The sequence below is a fragment of the Thalassophryne amazonica genome, chromosome 18 (genome assembly GCF_902500255.1).
Source record: "Thalassophryne amazonica chromosome 18, fThaAma1.1, whole genome shotgun sequence".
In the NCBI taxonomy this organism is placed as follows: Eukaryota; Metazoa; Chordata; class Actinopteri; order Batrachoidiformes; family Batrachoididae; genus Thalassophryne; species Thalassophryne amazonica.
In genome coordinates this window covers 39,401,086-39,422,161 of record NC_047120.1, presented here as the reverse complement: position 1 = coordinate 39,422,161, position 21,076 = coordinate 39,401,086, and the positions used below count along the sequence as shown (strand labels likewise).

General features: G+C 41.6%; 1 protein-coding gene across 9 annotated transcripts in view; it reads left to right on the top strand.

Moving 5' to 3' along the window:
- The window catches only part of tanc2b (tetratricopeptide repeat, ankyrin repeat and coiled-coil containing 2b), a 381,104-nt gene that overhangs the window by 320,995 nt on the left and 39,033 nt on the right, over positions 1-21,076 (top strand). For all 9 annotated transcript variants that reach the window (XM_034193361.1, XM_034193366.1, XM_034193364.1 and 6 more), the window contains one exon: positions 9,309-9,440. In XM_034193361.1, coding sequence (XP_034049252.1) covers positions 9,309-9,440 — 132 coding nt within the window. The remainder of the gene's footprint in view (positions 1-9,308; positions 9,441-21,076) is intronic.

Below are 21,076 nucleotides of genomic sequence, written 5' to 3'. Positions count from 1 at the left end.
TATATGACACTAATTCCTACACACCACTATATGGCACTAAATCCTACACACTAACTTCAAATAATCGGGTCTCGTTTGAAGGTGGGCATTAAAGGGATAAAATGAACGAGTATAATTCTACTTTCGGGGACAGCCCTCATATGTCCTCACCGGAAACATGGCACGTTCTCTGAGTTTTTGGGCAAATTACACAGCAAACAAAGTGAAGATGTAAAGAAAAAGTGACAATGCAGTGGAAAGTGGACGTGTTGCAAGAGAACACAGCTACGCTGTCAAGGTGTGCAGGCTAAAACTTGTCAGCACTTCTTCCATTTGCCTTGTCTTCCCTTCTCCACTGGGAACCAAAAACACTGCACTTTTTGCAACTGCTTCGGTGATTGCAGCCAAAAACAAAACAGTACACCATTTTTCCATTAGAAGTGATGTTATGTTTGTGCAGGCTTTTCCCAGAAGTGGTCAAATCCTGCAATATCACGCAGGTGTTCAAATGAGACTACGGTTCCCTATTGCATTGCAAAAACACAAAATTTTGTCATGTATATTTGTCTAATTTTAAGCCAAAATATCTGTAGGTAATGTAAGATGCAGTCACTACTTAAGTAAAAATTCAGTAAGATATATTGGCTTGTTTTTCAATAATACATCTTAAAAATCTTAAGTGAAAGAGTCTTGGTAACATATTTCTTTGGGTTGCATTTGACAAGAAAACTGCTTTTACCAAAGAATTTTAAGCTGATGGGTTGTGTTGTTGCACTGTGTTTAAACAATGTTTAAGTGTGTTTTTGTTTTTGTTTTTGGGTTTTTTTTGTAAAACTTTAGCTGACATCAGGTAAGCGTTATATTACAGTCAGGCATGAAATGCTTTTTTGAGAAAAGCTCAAGAAAATGAGTTGTCAGCAATGACTTTACACATTTAGCTTTACTACAATAGACAAGCAGAGTTGTTCAAAATTTAAAAATGGACTTTCTGAAAATTTCAGGTCTGACAGCACCAGGCTTTATAATGGAAGAGAAAACAGAGTATTCCTGTTAGTGTGCAACCTTTTTGTTAACATGTCACAAGGCAAAAAGGTTGAGAAGAGAACAGAGTACGTATTCCTCTGATGAACAAATGGATAAATGAGGACTAAAATATGACCCAAGTTGTGGATTTAGATTAGATTAGACAGAACTTTACTAATCCCTTGGGAAGACTCCCTCGGGGAAATTGAGGTTCCAGCAGCATCGTATAGCAGCACACAGGGTAAGAAGCACACAAAGTATCAAAAGTAGAAGTGGAAAAATTTGCCAGCTGTAAATACAAGTATAAATACCAGAAATACTGCTTGCTACTGGCTGACTGGCTACCACTGCTCCTCTCCTTCCCGTCCTCTGTCTTCCTGTTACTCCTCCTCCCCCTGAGTGAGGAGTTGTACAGTCTGATGGCCTGAGGGACAAAGGAGTTTTTCAGTCTGTTGGTCCTGCACTTGGGAAGGAGCAGTCTGTGGCTGAAGAGGCTCCTCTGATTGCTGATGACGGAGTGCAGAGGGCATTCATAATGTCCAGCAAGTTTGTCCAGTGTTCTCTTCTCTGCCACCATCACCAGAGAGTCCAGCTTCATGCCAACCACAGAACCAGCCCAGCTGATCACTTTGTCCAGCCTGGATGTGTCCTCCTTGGATGTGCTGCCCCCCACAGCACACCACGGTGTAAGAGGACTACCACAATTTGAAAACAGTCTGAACAACAACAACAAAAAAACAACTTTTAGTTCAAAACTCAAGTTTTTTGGCATCTGCAAATCAACAGCGGTTTATGTCGTTCTTCCTCTGTCGTGGAATCGAGGAGCCACAGCAAGAGATTTTGGTGGAGCTGGAAAGACTGGGATTTGTGTGCTGCTGTCAGAAAACTCTCATAGATCCTCGTTTTCTCAGAAACTTAGTGATTGTGCATGTTTCTGAAAATGTGTGTTTTGTAACTGTGAGGCAGCCCTAATGGGCCTGATTGTGTTATTGTTTTCATCATTCGAGTGGCTGTTACAGACGATGAGCTCTATTATGTCCTTCTCCCATTCCCACTGGAAAGCATGCACGCGTGAGCGAGAGTAGACGCTCATTTATATTTCAATAAGCACTTTGATGTGCCTGACGAGGTTCGTCACCGCAGCCGTGACCCTCTCTTTATGCCGGTCATGTTCTGCTGTTTGACACTTCTGTCTGGCGGTGCAGAGACTCTTCCCAGTTTAGAGATTCTTCCCCAATCTCCTCCCCTCAATAGCCAGACCTTCAAAGGAGGCCGAGCGGCATGGAGAGGGCTTAAAAGACAAGCTCTAAGCTTCAGATGAAACCCAAATATAAAAAGCAAGTCGGCGAGGCAGCGGATAAAAAAAGATTTTTGTGAAAAGGCATGATGGTTTTTATGAAAGCATTTATATTTTTTCCCCTGGGAGTTAGAAACAGCAGCTCCATATTGAGGAGAGAGAGAGAGAGCAGTACAAGAGTTTCATAATGACTCTCACGCTCTCTTTCTCCTCCACAAAGAATTATCAGATGATGTAGGGATGGCGGGCAAGGAGAGGCTCAGGATTGGCTCACGCAGCAGTGGAACATCAAAGCCCCAGACGTAAACCGTTTTTGTCCCCCAGAGTGACGGAGAGACTCGCTTTGATGTGTGCAGAGAGAGAGAGAGAGAGAGAGATGGAGCTGAAGGCAACTGCGGAAGAAAACGGGTGGGGGGGGTGGGGGGGTTACTCTATTACCTAATGAAGGCAGCACGTTGGCAGAGCTGAAGATGGATTTGGCGGATGGAGGTGGTTTGCGGTACTTGTGCCACTCACTCAACAGGAGCAGCGCTGAAATCCAAATGTTTTATCACCTGTCATCAGTTTGATGTTCTTCACTCTTTCATTCGGCGAGACACTCTGCAAACATATACCGTCGTGACTGCTCTAGAAATGGATATGAAGCCCAAAGAAATTAGGTTTTAAATGATTCATTCGAGTAGAGAAATCGAGTTAGGCGAATGCGACGTTCTGAAGCGTTCCGTCAAACGACTTTCGGTCGAAGGAGTTTTGCCTGGTTTGACAAAAATACCGTGTCAGTTTTCTGTGGGTAGTACTTTGAAGCTTGGGGTAGGCATGGGTGGTACACTGGGCTCATGCTCCTCATTAGTGTAATCGTGCACCATGATATGGATTGGGCAGCACTGTGACAAATAAGACCAACAGGAACTTCCACCAGACCAGAAAGATTTTTTTCATGATGCTGAAAAATAATGCAGATGAAATAATGAAGCACAACACCAAATATCCATTAATTTGGAACTCGGTAAATATTTAGGTGCATTAGCAGGTCAGGTTAGCGCTGCAGCACTCAGGCTGTGATGATCAAAGCGCCGCTTATATGTTTCTTTCCTGTTTTGCTGAGCTCCGCTTGGGTCAAAGCACCTGTTAAATATTTTTCTTATCAGTGTAATATAAAGGCATAAAATATAAAAGTCTTTGTAACATTATTACACTGTGATTGTGTTGTGTGTGGCTCATTTAAGCCTTAATGATGGTTGATTAAACACAGCCACAAATTGGTGAAATCTGAAGCTCTAAAAATCTTTGTTTTATGAGGTTTTTCATCCAGATTGTAACTTTAAAGCAGCAGATTTGACAATTAAAATAGTCTTGATTAAACTCATGCCGCAAATAAGATAAGTATTAAAGGGGTTATATGGTGCAAAACCAGTAATACTGCAATATAATACTGTCACCATTCAAAAAGTGAACAATACTGTGATATTAATGTAAAGTCATATCACCCTCCCCTTTTTTTAGAGTATGCCTTGATATCGCTGACATATCATATCAAAGCAGGTGACATTGCTGGAGGCCGCAGAGTAAGAAGCCCAGCCGTCAGGTTTGCAATCATGATGTCACATTTTCAGATGCCTTTTGTCATGAAAAACCAAGTACTATATGCACTTTACTTTCAGTACTATCTCAGTCATGTATATATAATTTTCTTATGATGTAGATTTAGGGCAAAAAGCTTGAGTGACTGGAAGCGACAGACACACACACACACACACACACACACACACACACACACACACAAAAAAAATCCTAGTGTGTCCAAATGCACGTAGATGAATAATGAATCTTAAATTATGAATAGTGTATCAAAAACTTAATATTTGTGTTTTTGGAGCGCAAATGAGATCACAGGCTATGACGACTTTAAACAATGAATTCAAGTTCACAAAATGCTTGTAACTTTATACTCGATAATAAGTAAGTAATACAGGATAAAGAGTTACCCTAAATTATATCATGATGACTCAATGGATGAAACTGACATGATATGATACATTATTAATACCCATGCAAACAAAGTTTGGGGAATGTAGGAATCATCCCATCCGTCCGATCGTCTGTCCCTCTATCTGTCAGCAATGCTGGTAAACGTAACTCCAACCAAAAAGGTTTATGGCTGTTATGGCCCAGTCACACGGCACACAACGATTCCTGAACGAAGGGAAAAAAGTCACAATTCATTGAGAAAAGATAGACGAATGAGTTTTATCACCGAATAGCCTGCGAAGCAAGAGCGCAAAACGGACGAAAGAGGAACGAAAAGAAACCGAAGCTAAGCAGTGTGTGTCTGCATCTCTGCGTACCAGAATTCGGCACTGGGACGGAGCTCATAGCGCCTGAGTCCTGGAGAAACTGCATACAGAAGCTGTGGAGATCTGTGCGCACGTCGGTGGACCCACCTGCTCTGGTTCCTTGTCCAGAACAAAAGAGGGATCATCTCCTTCATCAGAATCTTCACTGTCTGTCGACACACTGGGCGCTATGTCTTGCTCCAATTAAAAATAAATAAATAAAAATTGCTGGTGTGCCGTGTTGCTGCTCTATCACTGTATTACATTACTAAGCCATATATATTGATTTATAACAGAAACCTATCAAAAGGCAGAATAATTATAAGTACATGATTGAATATATCAGAGCAGTAAATTGATCAGTCCGTGTGAATGCCGCACATTGACTCCCCATGTGCAGTTATTTCCACCAGCTGCAGCTGATCCACAACGTGAATTCTGCCTTCCAGAACAGCTCTTTATGTAATCATTTGAATTATCTACCTGTTGCCACATGTACATAGGGGCTGGATTGTCGTCTGCTCATTCCTACACTCATATTGATATATTTAATAAAAAATAATAAGCGGCTGCATTCAAGTACCGTCGAAAATTACTTAATTTTTTGTTGTTTCAAATTCAGCAGTTCCTTGTGGCAAAATAATTCATTGTATCCACACAAAAGATTAATTCTGGCCTATATAAGGTGCCTGAGCCCCCCCCCCCAGATAAAAAGAAATGCAAGCAAAGATGCTGAGTTTGCCCTGTAATTTCCAATGGTACATGAATGCAGCAGCGCTCAGAAACGGCTTCTGTACTGTGAAAACATTCAGCTGGTCAAACGAATTCCAACTAAACTCTAAAGTTACAAAAACTAAGCAAACCATAAAAAAGTCAAGAACAGCAAAAACGAAATACGGACGAATTGAGGTTTTCTGTGACATTCGTTCACATTTTTCGACAGCTTAAAAATCCTAACGAAGCGACCTCTGCAGGAATGAAGCTGGGAGAAGGTTAAACAATGCCAACAAAAGTCCAGATTTCTTGTTTCATTTGGGTTTCGTTGCCCTTCGTTAAGTGCCGTGTGACTGGGTCATTAGTGGAACTTAGACAATGTTAGCACGCCATATGAAGATGAGAATGATGGAAAAATATTGCTGATATTTGTCTTTGTGTTGCGTTTCAACGTTAGAACCATTATAACTGTTAAGTGGAAATGTTGGTTGTAAATGTGGCTTACATAATGGTAAATTTAGAGTTGTGTAACCCAGAGAGTAGCGTCTGGTCGGTCATCATGTTTCCCAAAGGGGGGGTCTTTGCGCATGATTCACCTGAAAATGAGAAATCAATTTAGGTGCACACGAGGATAACACTATCTCATCAGGAGGAAATTAAGTTCACTTTTTATGACCCGATTCTTATTAAAATATTGTTAATACTCGAGCCTCTGAGTGCTCCACTCACCTTTGACAATAGCATCGTCCAAAATGGAGCAAAGATTTAAAACAGGAATGTGACCTGCGCACACAGCAAGGTTTGGACTCAGCAGTGAGCTCCACACCCCTGAGCAGTGGGTACAACTCAGAGGCAACAGGACTATTAAAAAAAAGGCTGAGATACAGACAACACTGTCATCTCTAAATTCACTAAATTAAGATAACTCAACCGAGATAACATTTTTCAGTTCTGGAGGTGGACAAGTATCATTGATTTCCTTTTGCATCATGTTTTCTGATTTACTTTGAGTTGCTGATCCCACCTCTGCTCACACACTTAGAACAATACCTGGAAATATTATTGTCAAAATACCACGAGCTGCAGTATTTATCATCTCCCGGCATCTCTTTGGGCACTGAGCACGGTGATGTATTTAGAGCGCCATCGATCACTTCATTGCAGCGACGACTCACGGGCTCCCTGGCTGATTCTGGAAGTGTCTCCTCTAGCTTTCTCACTTTCTTCTCCTTGCCCCCTGTATTCTACACGGTTTTCCCTCTTCGGTGTGTTTACATTGTGAGCGCACTCGGCGCATTGGCACACGACTTGTGAATGTGATTCCTCAGCAGCCTGCTGCATTGCAGATAGAGGGTGATGAGCACACAGATTTCAGCCCTCAGACTCATACCCAGTTGAAATGGGGAGAAAAGGAGGATTTACAGCGCTGTAGCCCTGAGTCGTCCCTTCTTGGTTTAGCAGCAGATTAATGCCTCCACCGTCTGCTATTTTAGCCCACTTAGCCAGCACCCCTGGTCCCACCAGGGCCAAGCCTCCAGCATTCCCAGCTGCTATTTTCCCTCCATTTTGGGAAACCCGCGTGGCTCATTTTTGGTTCCACAACTGTGGCGATGCAGTCAGTTAGCACCACACGCGTGCACACAGAGGAATTTACATGTTTAGCTCTTCAACACGATTGGGCCGCTCAGAAACCGGTGTGGATTGAAACAGAGGACGGTACTTTATCAGTGGTGATGCACTGGTGAGTTTCACAGTTTTCAAACCGTTTGCAATTTGTTGTATTTTTACCAACAGGGAGAAAATCTCAATCTAGAGCTGTTGTGAGGATTTGGACAAAAAAACACAAACAAAGCTTTTTATTTGGAACATATCTAAGAACTGTGACAGCCTCATGAGTGAGCGTTATTCTCGCGCTGTCTCTGGAAAATTAGGTTGTTTACAGGTGGCACCTGTTTCTGAGGATACCCAATCCATTTAGTTTGAGAAGAAGAATGTTTGCTTGGTTACACAAGCAGTAATTAATGCATTTGGGGGCTATTTTTAATACCACACGGAAACATAAATTTAGGGGGGTGTTGGAATCACGCAACCTGTTGGTAGATTTCAATGAAAATGTCACATAATGGTAGCAAGCACACCATGTGGGAAATTGTATGAAGGAAAATAATTCCTGTCTGACTACCCTGAGTGGACAAAATTGGGCTTCAAAAAAAAAAAAATCACATTTGTAAAGTCCACATACAAACAGATCTGTTGGGGTCTTTGGCAGACTGAGACGGATCTTTTTGTGAGCTTCCACAGCTGACAAATATGAGGACATATTTTATCCCATGTACTTTTTAGGGCTCCATGACCTTTATTTGATAGAGTGAAAGATGTACAGGAAATGGGGAGAAATACATGAGTAGAAACGTACAGCAAAAGGTCACCCAGCTCAGGAATCAAGCCTGGCAATGCTGTAGGCCACATCTTGCAGTACATGGCAGGTGCCTTTACATCTCAGGCACCAGCGCGCCAATACTGACATCAGGTCTGTTTCCACCACTGATGGTCGACCTACTTTCCAGATGTTAACATTTACAGGAACAGCCTCATCATTGGTCTTCTCAACCATTGTGTCCATTGAGGTGAAGACCCACAGGGCTTATGCAGTCATGTAACATTTCTACCACAGTTTTGGCTACAAGGTAGATTTTCTCATTCCTTATCGAGGATTCAAATCCTCGCTGGACCTCGTCCAATGAGAAGAAACCAAACAATGCCTTTTACTTCTTGTTGACTCATCTGTCACCTCAGCTGTCCATATTTTCTTTCAGCTCTTCTGCTGTTTCTCTTGTTGCACAGTGTGACTTGCCATTTGTTGATGTGAGTTAACAACCAATCAGTGTTGAGCCCCGCCCACTTTTTCAGTGCAACTCAGAAATCCCTGCCGGAAGCAGGGACTTATCTCACCCCTGAGAAAGTCCCCATTTTTTCTAACAGCAGTGGAAACAGGTGTAATATCCTTGATAAGAACCATGCTCTGAGAATGCCGGTCACAGTTTTCCCAAATTTTCTTGATCGGTTTTTGGATCTCAGGATTTTTTTCCCCTTTGTGTGAATGTATATATTTTTAAAGAACAGATCAATTCTGTATTGGTTTAGTCACGAGTACGGAGAAGACCTTAATGGGTGATGGTTAAATTGTTGCTCACACTGCTACTGAATTCCAAAGTTCTGGTTTGTTCCCAATCGTTGTCCCCTCAGACATTCTGTTGTAATTAGATTAATGAGGATTCTTCTTACCACATTTCTTGTCAAAACATTTTTTTGCGTGTAGTAACCCCAAATGATCTCGTTCTCTGCCTGGGATGGTATTTCCTTCATGTGATGACGACTAAGATCAAAAGCTAAGCTGCTCTCCTCTATCAGGGATCCTCAGACCTCTGCATGATTAAGTCCCTTGAGCCTTCCTGGATTTTTTTTTTTTTTCTTTTTTAATGTTCAGCATTTCCAGTTCTTTATCTTTCCCGAGCTCCAACTGAAATATGGGGTTCAGGTGTGACGGGGAATCGTGTCTGTTGCTTACTCACTAGCAACGACGTCTAATCTCATTTAACATTCACTTCTTCTGAACGTTGGCCTCAAAGACACAGCATGGTGTGAACAATCATCCGCCAGCATTAGACGGCGCTCCCTCCATGAATAAGATATTTGTCTGCTGAGCTAATTAATCCTGAGAGGGGCCGGATGGCATCTGCCTCCATGCCGCGTGACAGACACAGAGGAGGGAATTTTAGGATAGGACCGTGTGCGACTGACTTGTTTTTTCCAGCGGGAGAAACCAAGTCTGAGAGTGTGAGTCTGATGTCCACCTTAGGACACTGGAAGGAGCCTGTGCCAGATTGTTTTGTGTTGACTCTACTTTCTTTGTGTTCTCTTTTGTCTTTCTCACACACACACATTTCCTTCTACTTCTGCAGCCACCAGTTCTGCACACTTGGAGGATCTGGCGTACCTGGATGAGCAGCGGCACACTCCATTACGCACCTCACTGCGCATGCCCAGACAGAGCACCACCTGCGGGCCGGGCCGCTCCGGGCAGGACCTGAGAGGTGAGTACAGCACTGCAACACGCGCACACACACACACACACACACACACACACACACACACACACACACACACACACACACACAGTACAACAACAGTCACAATCTTCTTATTCCTCATGTCCAGGGAACGCTGCTCTGATGTCTACAATGAAACGGATACACAATTGTTTCAGTGGCATCAAGGTGTAGTGTCAGTGCCATGTCGCTGGAAAATGAAGACTATATAAGCCAGTGCTGGACATCATACTAACTGTTCTCAAGCTGTGCCACAGGGTCCCTCTCTGTGGTGGTGGTGGTGGGAGGGTGTCACAGAGTTGTTTCAGTCAGTCAGATGCAAGCCTTTCAAGATGATTTATTCCAACACAACAAACTTTAATGTGTAAACAGAATTTTGGCAAAGCAGTAAATTAAACAAATGCTCCGCAGATTTAATAATGTTGACAACAGAACAATCGGAGAGATGGGCCATCACACTCAGCAAAATTAATTCATTGTTTGATTGCCACAGCATTATATTGGTATATTGAAGCAGAGGAGGCGGCACAGTGGGATAAGGAGTTGCGCTACTAATATGTAGACTTGGATTTGATTCCCGGTCACACCACCTGCCTGTGTCCTTGGTCAAGATACATCTATATTGTCTCAATCCACCCAGCTGTAAATGAATACTGGCCTTGGCTGGGGCAGTAACCTGTGATGGGCCGGTGTCTCGTCCAGAGGGAGTTGTGGGCTATCATCCGCTTCACGCTATAGAACCTGGGCATAATCACTGGCAGCAGTGGACCTCTTGGCCTCTACAAGAAGACCACTGCATTATATTCATGCAGACAGCATGTGTTTGCAAATATTAAAATATATTAGAAAAAAGAGGGGTGTTTTATAATACCTGGTCCAAAGCCTAAAATGTCCCATTTTGCAGTCTTTTAAGAAATGACTAATTGGGCACCATAGTTGTTTTTTGAGGGTAGGCGATAAAGGGGTTAAATGAAAGAGCATATGATGCAAAAATTGTACTTCCGGGGACTGCCCCATTATCATTAGTCACATTAACTCTCACTAAAACTTAACGACACAACCTCTCCCATTTGCCTGGTCTTCCCTTCTCCACTGGGAACTGAAAAAAACTGCACTTTTTGCAACCTCTTTGGTGATTGCAGACAAAAAGAAAACAGTGTGAAGTGTTGCGCACTGGCAGGCTGTCCCTTGAAGTGGTCAAATCCCACGCTATAACGCAGGGGTTCAAACAAGACTGCACTGCCCAATTCTTGAGTCTGACCTTTTGCAGATCCTCCCAAAAGTTGATTGGTCTTAATTCTAGGTTACACCCAAGTGTTTCACCAAATTTAATACAGGTTGTTACCGTATTTTGCCCTAACAAACATTGTGATATCTGCTGTAGTTTGGAGCGAACCTTTTCACTGCTATTGAGAAAATCAGTTCTTTAGCGTTTGAGGTCTTCTTCAATCAGTTCAACAAATTAACTTTTGGGCTCCGATTATCAGTGCTTAGCATTCAGTTTGTGCTTCATTGCATCTCCATCACTGAGCAAATTTCTTTTCTCCTGACAATATGGTCTAATGCCACAATAGTTTGTCCCTGCATCCTCCTCCTTCTGTCGCCTGGCTAATAATGAGCTCTGTAATGGAAACCCTCTGCCTTTCAAGTGAAAACAGATCTGCCTCCCTGTTTGTTTTAAACACCTGTTAAGATCCCACTGAGTTGGGCTGCGCTTTGCTGAACTGTGCCATTTCCTCTGCCCGAGGGCAACCAGCTTGAGACAAATGAGAGCGAGACGGCTACGTACAAAGAGTGGGGAGAGAGAGCGAGAGACAGAGAGAGACAAAAAAGGGTTGCCACGACTTGGTTCCTCTCAGTGCATCACAGTTACTGCCACTTGTTCCAACCTTCCTCCTTTAAGATCGGTCAAGTGTGTTTACATGCGAGTCGACTGCACCCGAGCATGCGTTCTGCCGCCTCGGATCATTGTCAGCGCCTCCCTGACTGCACTGCTCCTTCATATTACCAGCAAAGACAGAGACAAATGAGAGGTGGCGGCAAGTGATTCCACTTGCCCACAGAGAATTCCTGAAATTTATGTACAGTATTTTCCGGAGTATAAGTCGCACTGAAGTACAAGTTTCACCTTTTTTCTGGATTATCAGATCTTCAATTTGGGATTTTTGTTGGAATTTATTTTGTTTAGTGCTTTGACTGTTGAGAAAACCCTATATAGTGTGCAGCACTAAAATATTCACAGCACTTCACTTTTCCACATTTTGTTATGTTACAGCCTTATTCCAAAATGGATGAATCTGCTCGGTATTGTGCTGTTCGATATGTGTCTCTGTATTGGTCAAAAAGATGTCTCCTCAACCCTGTTAACTGAGGCGTTCAGGTTCCTTATGGATTTTAGACCATGCTGAAAGCCTCAGAATCACCATGTTGCATTCTCAAAACCTTATTAAGATGGTTCGTATTGGTTTATCCTGTCATCTGTATGGTGTAAAATGATGCCGTAAAATGATCTGATGCATAAACTAATCTTGATTTGCTATCAGTATATCAGAAAACAATGTCTGTGGATGTTGCACGTTACCCCAAACAAATCATATGAAAATGTTTTTCTTCTACCGTTATTTATAAGTCTTCCAAGTTTTCTGACATTTTATGAACTGAACAATTGACTGTGTAGCATGGCAGTGCAAGCAGTTATCTCACTAATCTCCCAAACAGAAGTTCTCTGGTTCAAGTCCACCCATGCTCTATGGTACATGTACATCTGGAGTTATGTTAGGATGCACATCTGGTGTGAAATGTGCCAAATCAACATATGGATCCATACTGGATCCACTGCGGTGATCCTGAGCAAAAACCGAAGAAGCCTAAAGAAATTTGTATCTTTTAATGAAAGTGTTAGTTGCAACCATACTCTTAAATGTAAATGTAAATCTTAAATTAGCTTTCATATGGCTGAAGTTAAAATAGATTTTTTTTAAACTGGTTTTGACAGGTGCATATCCATCTAAACCACTCTGAACAGGATTTACTATTAGCAGTTTTTTTTAAAACTGGTCTGCAACATTAATCCATATAAGATAGTTTTACATTAATTTGAAACTGACTAACACACAGAAAAGACAGTCAGGATTTATGCATTTACACTCAACAAAAATGTAAACGCAACACTTTTGGTTTTGCTCCCATTTTGTATGAGATGAACTCAAAGATCTAAAACTTTTTCCACATACACAATATCACCATTTCCCTCAAATATTGTTCACAAACCAGTCTAAATCTGTGATAGTGAGCACTTCTCCTTTTCTGAGATAATCCATCCCACCTCACAGGTGTGCCATATCAAGATGCTGATTAGACACCATGATTAGTGCACAGGTGTGCCTTAGACTGCCCACAATAAAAGGCCACTCTGAAAGGTGCAGTTTTATCACACAGCACAATGCCACAGATGTCGCAAGATTTGAGGGAGCGTGCAATTGGCATGCTGACAGCAGGAATGTCAACCAGAGCTGTTGCTCGTGTATTGAATGTTCATTTCTCTACCATAAGCCGTCTCCAAAGGCGTTTCAGAGAATTTGCTCCGGACCGGCGTATACGAAGCGTGTACCAGTTACTGCCAATATCCAGCAACTTCGCACAGCCATTGAAGAGGAGTGGACCAACATTCCACAGGCCACAATTGACAACCTGATCAACTCTATGCGAAGGAGATGTGTTGCACTGCATGAGGCAAATGGTGGTCACACCACATACTGACTGGTACCCCCCCCCCCCCCCCCCCCCCCCAAAAAACAAAACAAAACTGCACCTTGCAGAGTGGCCTTTTATTGTGGGCAGTCTAAGGCACACCTGTGCACTAATCATGGTGTCTAATCAGCATTTTGATATGGCACACCTGTGAGGTGGGATGGATTATCTCAGCAAAGGAGAAGTGCTCACTATCACAGATTTAGACTGGTTTGTTAACAATATTTGAGGGAAATGGTGATATTGTGTATGTGGAAAAAGTTTTAGATCTTTGAGTTCATCTCATACAAAATGGGAGCAAAACCAAAAGTGTTGTGTTTATATTTTTGTTGAGTGTATTTATTTGATGTGTTTCAGAATTAAACTAAAAGACAACATGCTGAAGCCACACCTTATTATACCTTAAGATAAAGGAGCAAAAAAAAAAAAAAAAAACACCCGGAAAAATATCCTCGTACCTCAATGAACAATGTTCACCAGCACACAGACAAATTCCAGTTTAAAAAAGTGTCTTCCCATCAGCCATCACTTCAGTGTAAAACATACTGATCTATTCATTAGCAAGGAAAGCAAAAATTAGCAAAACATCACTCACGTCCTCACTGATAATCAATGTAATCAATCAATCAATCAATCAATTTTTTTGAAAACAGTTTCCTGGAACGAGATGAAGCCGTATTGATTTGTTGTCAGAAAGTACTGTGCCTGAGTGTCTGGATCATGGACTGTTGATTGAACACATTTCAAGAGGTCTTCATGGGGTCTGAGAAAATGTTTTGTGAATTTATTTTTCTCATTTTGTAGACTAAAAGCTTAATCAACAATGAACTCGAATCCAATCCTCTTCATCATCTCTTTTTGTCATTGACATCTCTTTGGTTTGTTTAACCTGGATTTCTAACACTTGGATGCCCCCCCCCCCCCCCCGGCCTCCTATTTATGTCTAATCTGGCTAAAGTAATATTTGTTTTTATACATTAGATGTAAAAATCCAGTGAAATGAAAATTTTCTCTCAACAGTTGTTCTCAGACGAGGCATTTGTGGGCAGTGCAGCTTTGTTTTAGTGCCACCTGCAGGTCAAGATTTTAGAGTTGATACATAAAGGATCTAATGGTTGTCATGAAATATGGAGCACATATTAATGGTCCCCAGAAGCAGAATCCCACTGATTGTGTGGCCTTTCCCTGGCGCACACTGTCATCTAGCTAATTGCATTTAGCAGACGGTTATTTACCCTTATGAATAATAGGTGGATGGCAAACAAATACATCAGACACTAATGACGTTAGATTGATAAATGTAATCAAGCCGCACCTTCAAACTCACAACAGTCAGGAGAAGTTTGAATTAAAACATGCATTAACTGCCAATTAGGTCATTGTGACTGTTGTGTTATGACATGTTTCTTTTTGTTACATTACCTTGTCAGTAGGGATGTAACAATTAAGAGATACAAATCAAAAGTCAATTTTAAAATAATAGATACGGCTACATCAATAAACACAACCTTAAACCTATATATTAAAAGCCATGTAGCTTCTCTGTGTGTGTGTGTGTGTGTGTGTGTGTGTGTGTGTGTGTGTGTGTGTGTGTGTGTGTGTGTGTGTGTGTGTGTGTGTGTGTGTGTGTGTGTGTGTGTGTGTGTGGCTTCGATCACGGAGAAACTGGGGAGAGCTGACATTTGCCATTTTTGCAACATAAAAACAAAATCAATTTGTCTAATAATTGTAGTCAGTGTCATGGTTAAATGTGCCCGTTTGAACTTTACGTTCGGGTCAGTGTTCAGTAATGTCCTATCGGTTCAGAATGGTAAAATCATACCATGCTAACAACGACTGGCTTTCACTTCTGGGCTTCTTCTGCGGTGTGCTATGTGGTGCTGCCCCCAGTGGTGAACAAAAGTCGAGCAGAGGCATCACCAATGTGCTGAACTCGAGAGTGAAAACCTGAAGATGGTTCCTGGTCTTTTATGAAATATGCATTTTAAGGTAATCACTGACATTTTTGTCTAATTCTAATTGATCGTGGAAAGTTAATATCTACATTAAACAGATAGTTATGTCAGATTGCATCACGCCACATCGTTATGTTCCATAATTAAATGTATCTTTCCTGAATTGTATTGTACCCTTTGTATCTAGATACAGTTGTATGCAGACGTTTGGGCATCCCTGATCATTTTCATGATTTTCCTTTGTAAATCATTGGTTGTCTGGATCAGAAATTTCAGTTAAATATGTCATATAGCAGATGAATACACTGATATTTGAGAAGTGAAATGAAGTTTCTAGTATTTACAGAAAGTGTGCAATAATTATATAAACAAAATTGGACAGGTACCTAGATTTGGGCACCTTTGTCATTTTATTAATTTTAATACATTTCGCACTAATTATTGGAACACAAAATTGGTTTGGTAAGCTCATTGACCCTTGACCTCCTTACACAGGTGAATCCAATCATGAGAACGGGTATTTAAAGTGGCCATTTTGCAAATGTTTCCCCTCTTTGCATCTCTTCTAATGAGTGGCAACATGGGAGCCTCTAAACAACTCTCAAATGACCTGAAAACAAAGATTGTTCAACATCATGGTTTAGGGGAAGGATACAAAAAGCTGTCTCAGAGATTTCAGCTGTCAGTTTCCACTGTGAGGAACATAGTGAGGAAATGGAAGACCACAGGCACAGTACTAGTTAAGCCCCAAAGTGGCAGGCCAAGAAAAATCTCAGATAAGCTGAAGCGAAGGATGGTGGGAACAGTCAGTCAACCCACAGATCTGCTCCAAAGACCTACAACATGTTGCTACAGATAGTGTCTCTGTGCATCGTTCAACTATACAGCGCACTTTGCACAAAGAGATGCTGTATGATGGATGCTGTAATGCAGAGGAAGTCTTTTCTGCGTACACACCACAAACGGAATTGTGTGAGGTATGCTGAAGCACATTTGGACAAGCCAGCTTAATTTTGCGATAAGGTGTTGTGGACTGATGAAACTAAAATTGAGTTATTCGGACATAACAAGGGGCGGCATGCATGGCTGAAAAAAGAACACAGCATTCCAAGAAAGACACTTGCAACCTACAGTAAAATTTGGAGGTGGTTCCATCATGCTGTGTGGCTGTGGGGCCAGTGCAGGTACTGGGATTCTTGTTAAAGTTGAGGGTCACATGGATTCCAGTCAATATCAGCAAATTCTTGAGAACAATGTTCATGAATCACTGACAAAGTTGAAGTTGTGCCGGGGCTGGATCTTTCAACAAACACTGCTAAACACTGCTCAAAATGTACTAAGGCATTCATGCAGAGGAACAACTACAGCGTTCTGGAAGGGCCATCTCAGTCCCCAGACCTGAATATTATTGAAAATCTGTGGTGTGATTTTAAGCGGGCAGACCATGCTCGGAAACCAACAAACCTGAGATGTTTTGTAAAGAAGAATGGTCCAAAATACCTTCAACCAGAATCCAGACTCTCATTGGAAGCTATAGGAAGCGTTTAGAGGCTGTTATTTCTGCAAGAGGAGCATCTACTAAATATTGATGTATTTTTTTCTGTTGGGGTGCCCAAATTTATGCACCTGCCTAATTCTGTTTAAAGAATTATTGCACACTTTCTGTAAATCCTACAAACTTCATTTCACTTCTCAAATATCACTTTGGCTGTTGTATGACATATTTAACTGAAAATGCTGATCCAAACAACCAATGATTTATAAAGGAAAATCATGAAAATTATCAGGGGTGCCCAAAATTTTTCATACAACTGTACATACCATATTGTTTCAAAAGGGAGAGCTGCACACTCCTACTTATTACTAAGGACTAATACGTTCCAGGGGTGCACCAAGCCAACATTTCAGTGTTGTACTGCCCATCTGAATCTTGTTTTGGGCTATGTATGTTTTCCTTTAGCTTGAGTAGAATATTTATTTCACAGTTTGAGTTGACGTTTTGTTCAATGGCTAGGTTAGCAAAGTACATCCAGAAAAAATGTATTTTTAACAGATTAGACTGAAAACAAGATGGTATTGCTTATCTGGATTGTCAGATATTGAAGGTTCCGGTATTGATATCATATCGGACATGAAAAGGTGGTATTGTGCCATCCCTCATATTTTCATAGTTTTTTTTTTGTTTGTTTGTTTGTTTTTTTTACTGTTAGATATACATCTCCAGTTGTAGCTGGAGACTTTGCTGGAGACTTTTTTTTCCTTTGCTAGTCATCAGGGGCCTGAGTGTGCCTGCTGTTTTAAGGCGAGTGAGTCAGACAGTAAATGGACCTTCTTGTGCTCCTGCCTGCCTACCTCCAAGATTTACCACCCACCTCATCTACTCACTGCAAATCTCACCATAACTGCACACTATATGCTTGTTTTCAGCAGGGTTGACTTTGCCTTTGTCGCTCTCTGTGCCACTCCTGTCTTCCTACGTATGCTCACCTGCACAACACAGGATTTATTGTCAGGTGACGTCGGCGCTTTCGTTGCTAAATGTACTTTCAGCCGCAGGTACCCTGCCTGACATGGTGTTTGACTTTAACAAATATTCTTAGAAATTCAGGGGAGCACCGTAATCAATGACATTCACGCCTGGTCTTCAGCAGCGATAAACAGCTGAAAGCCTGACGGAAAGTTGAATTTAAAACATTAAATACAGTCACCGCAGCCTGAAGGGAGTCTAAATTGCTTTCTTAGTCCAGGCACTGGGTTAACAGCAATGACTGATAATGGAGCAACAACATTCCAACAAAGATTTGTATATTCTGTCCAATGTTACTTAATCTAATGCCGTTTCTGACATCTGTTTTCTCATATCTGTAATCTTAATTGGAGAAATTGCTTTACAGTGCATTTTCAATTTGCAGGGAACTCATAGAAATAATGGACTGTCCATCAGTGAAACTGCAAATTTCCATCAGTAACTGCAAAAACTACTGCAAATTCAGCTTTGAAATCTTGGATTCTGAGAGATGCAGATAAGAACCAGCAAACCTCCAATTTTGGTCCATGTTGGGATCTTTTAACCTAATAATTTGAAGTAATTCTTTCATATATTAGCTTAAGTAAAATGTTTGGACTTATTCATGCAGGCAGATGTCAAGTCGGCCTTTTGTTTGCGTGTAGGTTGTGAGGCCTCGTTGCGGATTGCAGGGTCCTGTTGGCCACTCAGGTCACATCCAGCAGTGGTCTTAGTGGCCACCAGGACCTTGCAATTAGCAGCAGTGCATAATCACATGCAAACAAAAGCAAGCAACTTACTTAATAGGCCTGGCTGATATTATTTTATGTCATTGTGCATGCTGAAAGATGCCAACATGGCCCAAAATAGGAGGTCTACTCGTCCTCAACTGTATCACTCTGAACCCAAACATGTACAGCTGAATATGTAGTAGTTTACATGATGGTACTTTATGACTGACTCTTTGATTCTATGCTTGTCCTGCTGATCGCTAAGACAATCTAATTTATTGGCAATGTTTTTACTTTGTTTGGGCGAATGGAAAAAATTGGTTAGTTTTAACATTCGTGGGTCATATTACACCTTTAAGGTAAGATGTATGTTAACACTTGTCTTATTCAAGAAAATACTGAATAAATAAAAGCATTTACATAGAAATCATAATACATTTGTAGCTTCAAAGCTGTAAGCTGATGAGACCAAAAGAGATGGGCTGCATCAAAATAAGGGAATGGACTTTAAAACATGTGGATGCTTTCTTGAAAATGTGATAACGCAACATTAAATGGTAGATGCTTGATACTGACACCACGGGTACACCCTATGGGGCTGATGAGTTAATTTATTTTTAACTTTTTATGGTACGTATGTTTTTATATTAATAAGGCAAAGTTGATGTCAAAACTTGGAATTTCAAGTGCATCTGTTTTGTTTTTCAGTTAATTCTGATGGCCCTGTTGGTGTTGTGGGTTCTGTTTGTACACCTGCATGCAAAGTTTATCAGAAATGACTCTGGGACATTTGTACATCCACACACTCAACCGACCTGAAGTAACCCTTCCTAAAGTCCCCAAACCCTTCATAACATGGTGTTCATGTAAACCTTTCAGCCTGTTTTCTCTCCTCCACACATCTTTTCACGTCCTTGTCCCCCTCTTCACCCTCCCATCCTCTGCTTCTCCTCCTCCTCTTCGTCCTCTTCCTGAAGGGCGTACACCCACTGTGAGTCATCCTCACCTGGTGAATAATTAAAACCATCTGAGATGCCGCCTGGCCGTGAAGTGTTGTTGGTTGGAGCAGCCAGGAGGAGGTAGCAATACCTTGCCCAACATTGCCTGAGGGGGAGTGTTACAGGCAGGATTATGAGCTCCTGCCAGCCATCCCTCATGCACACTCTCCCTCCCTCCCACTTTGTCTCTCTCTCCCACACACATGCTCATATCCTGGAAACAACTCCCTTAGAAACCATTCACAACATGGCTGCAATGTTTTTTCTTGGAATACCTGACACAGGGGTGCAGTCGTGGATGCACAACTTGGCGCTCGTTTGTGCCATTTGGAAGATGTCGTCCGAAGTGGCACGGGGGTATTTAGAAATCACATGAGAACGGAAGGAGCTTGACTGTTTGGCATTTAGGCACCCCTGAGATAATTGGATTAACACCACTTAAAACAGAGTCACTATGGGTACCCTTGAGGCCTGTGACATTTATGTAGCAGAAATGTTTTGCATCCCCCCCACCACCCATGTCCTGCCACATGTGTTGCATCAGCTCCGTTCTTTCACAGCGTAACACCCAAATGGAGCAATGTTGCATCACAACCTGTGGTTGGAAGTTATTTTCTCTCAGTCTGTGACGTTGCTCTAAAATAATTTACCTGAGGAATATGGATGCTGTGTTTGGACCAGTGCTTGATATCGTAAAATGCAGCACTGGTCCTGCATTGACTGGAAAAGCAAGTTTCAGCAGGTATATCTGTTTGTTCTTTTCACTGATTGCATAAGAAATAAAGCGCTCTGTGTCATCGTCTCTTTTCCCCAGCACCACCCCTCGGTTTGGCTGTTATAATTAGAGTTCTTAGAATAAAGGTAGTGCTGCAACAGCACTTTGCACCGTAAAAGAACAGATTAAGGCCAATATGGGCTCATTACATTACGTAGCCACACTCATAAAAGGATGTGCAACTCTAATGCAGCACTCAGTCGACTCCGCCCTGATATGGTTTGCGGTACTTAACCCACACACAGTGTGGAAATTTTTGCTGGACGAGAAAACTCTTGGTGCCCTGGTTATACCACACCCCCAACAAAAATTTGGGGTCTAAGTATAGGAATGATCCTACAGTAGTGTTCAGAATAATAGTAGTGCTATGTGACTAAAAAGATTATTCCAGGTTTTGAGTATATTTCTTATTGTTACATGGGAAACAAGGTACCAGTAGATTCAGTAGAGTCTCACAAATCCAACAAGACCAAGCATTCATGATATGTACACTCTTAAGGCTATGAAATTGAGCTATTGGTAAAAAAAAAAGTAGAAAAGGGGGTGTTCACAATAATAGCAGCATCTTGTGTTGACGCTACAAACTCAAAACTATTATGTTCAAACTGCTTTTTTAGCAATCCTGTGAATCACTAAACTAGTATTTAGTTGTATAACCACAGTTTTTCATGATTTCTTCACATCTGCGAGGCATTAATTTTGTTGGTTTGGAACCAAGATTTTGCTCGTTTACTAGTGTGCTTGGTGTCATTGTCTTGTTGAAACACCCAATTCAAGGGCATGTCCTCTTCAGCATAAGGCAACATGACCTCTTCAATATTTTGACATATTCAAACTGATCCATGATACCTGGTATGCGATATATAGGCCCAACACCATAGTAGGAGAAACATGCCCATATCATGA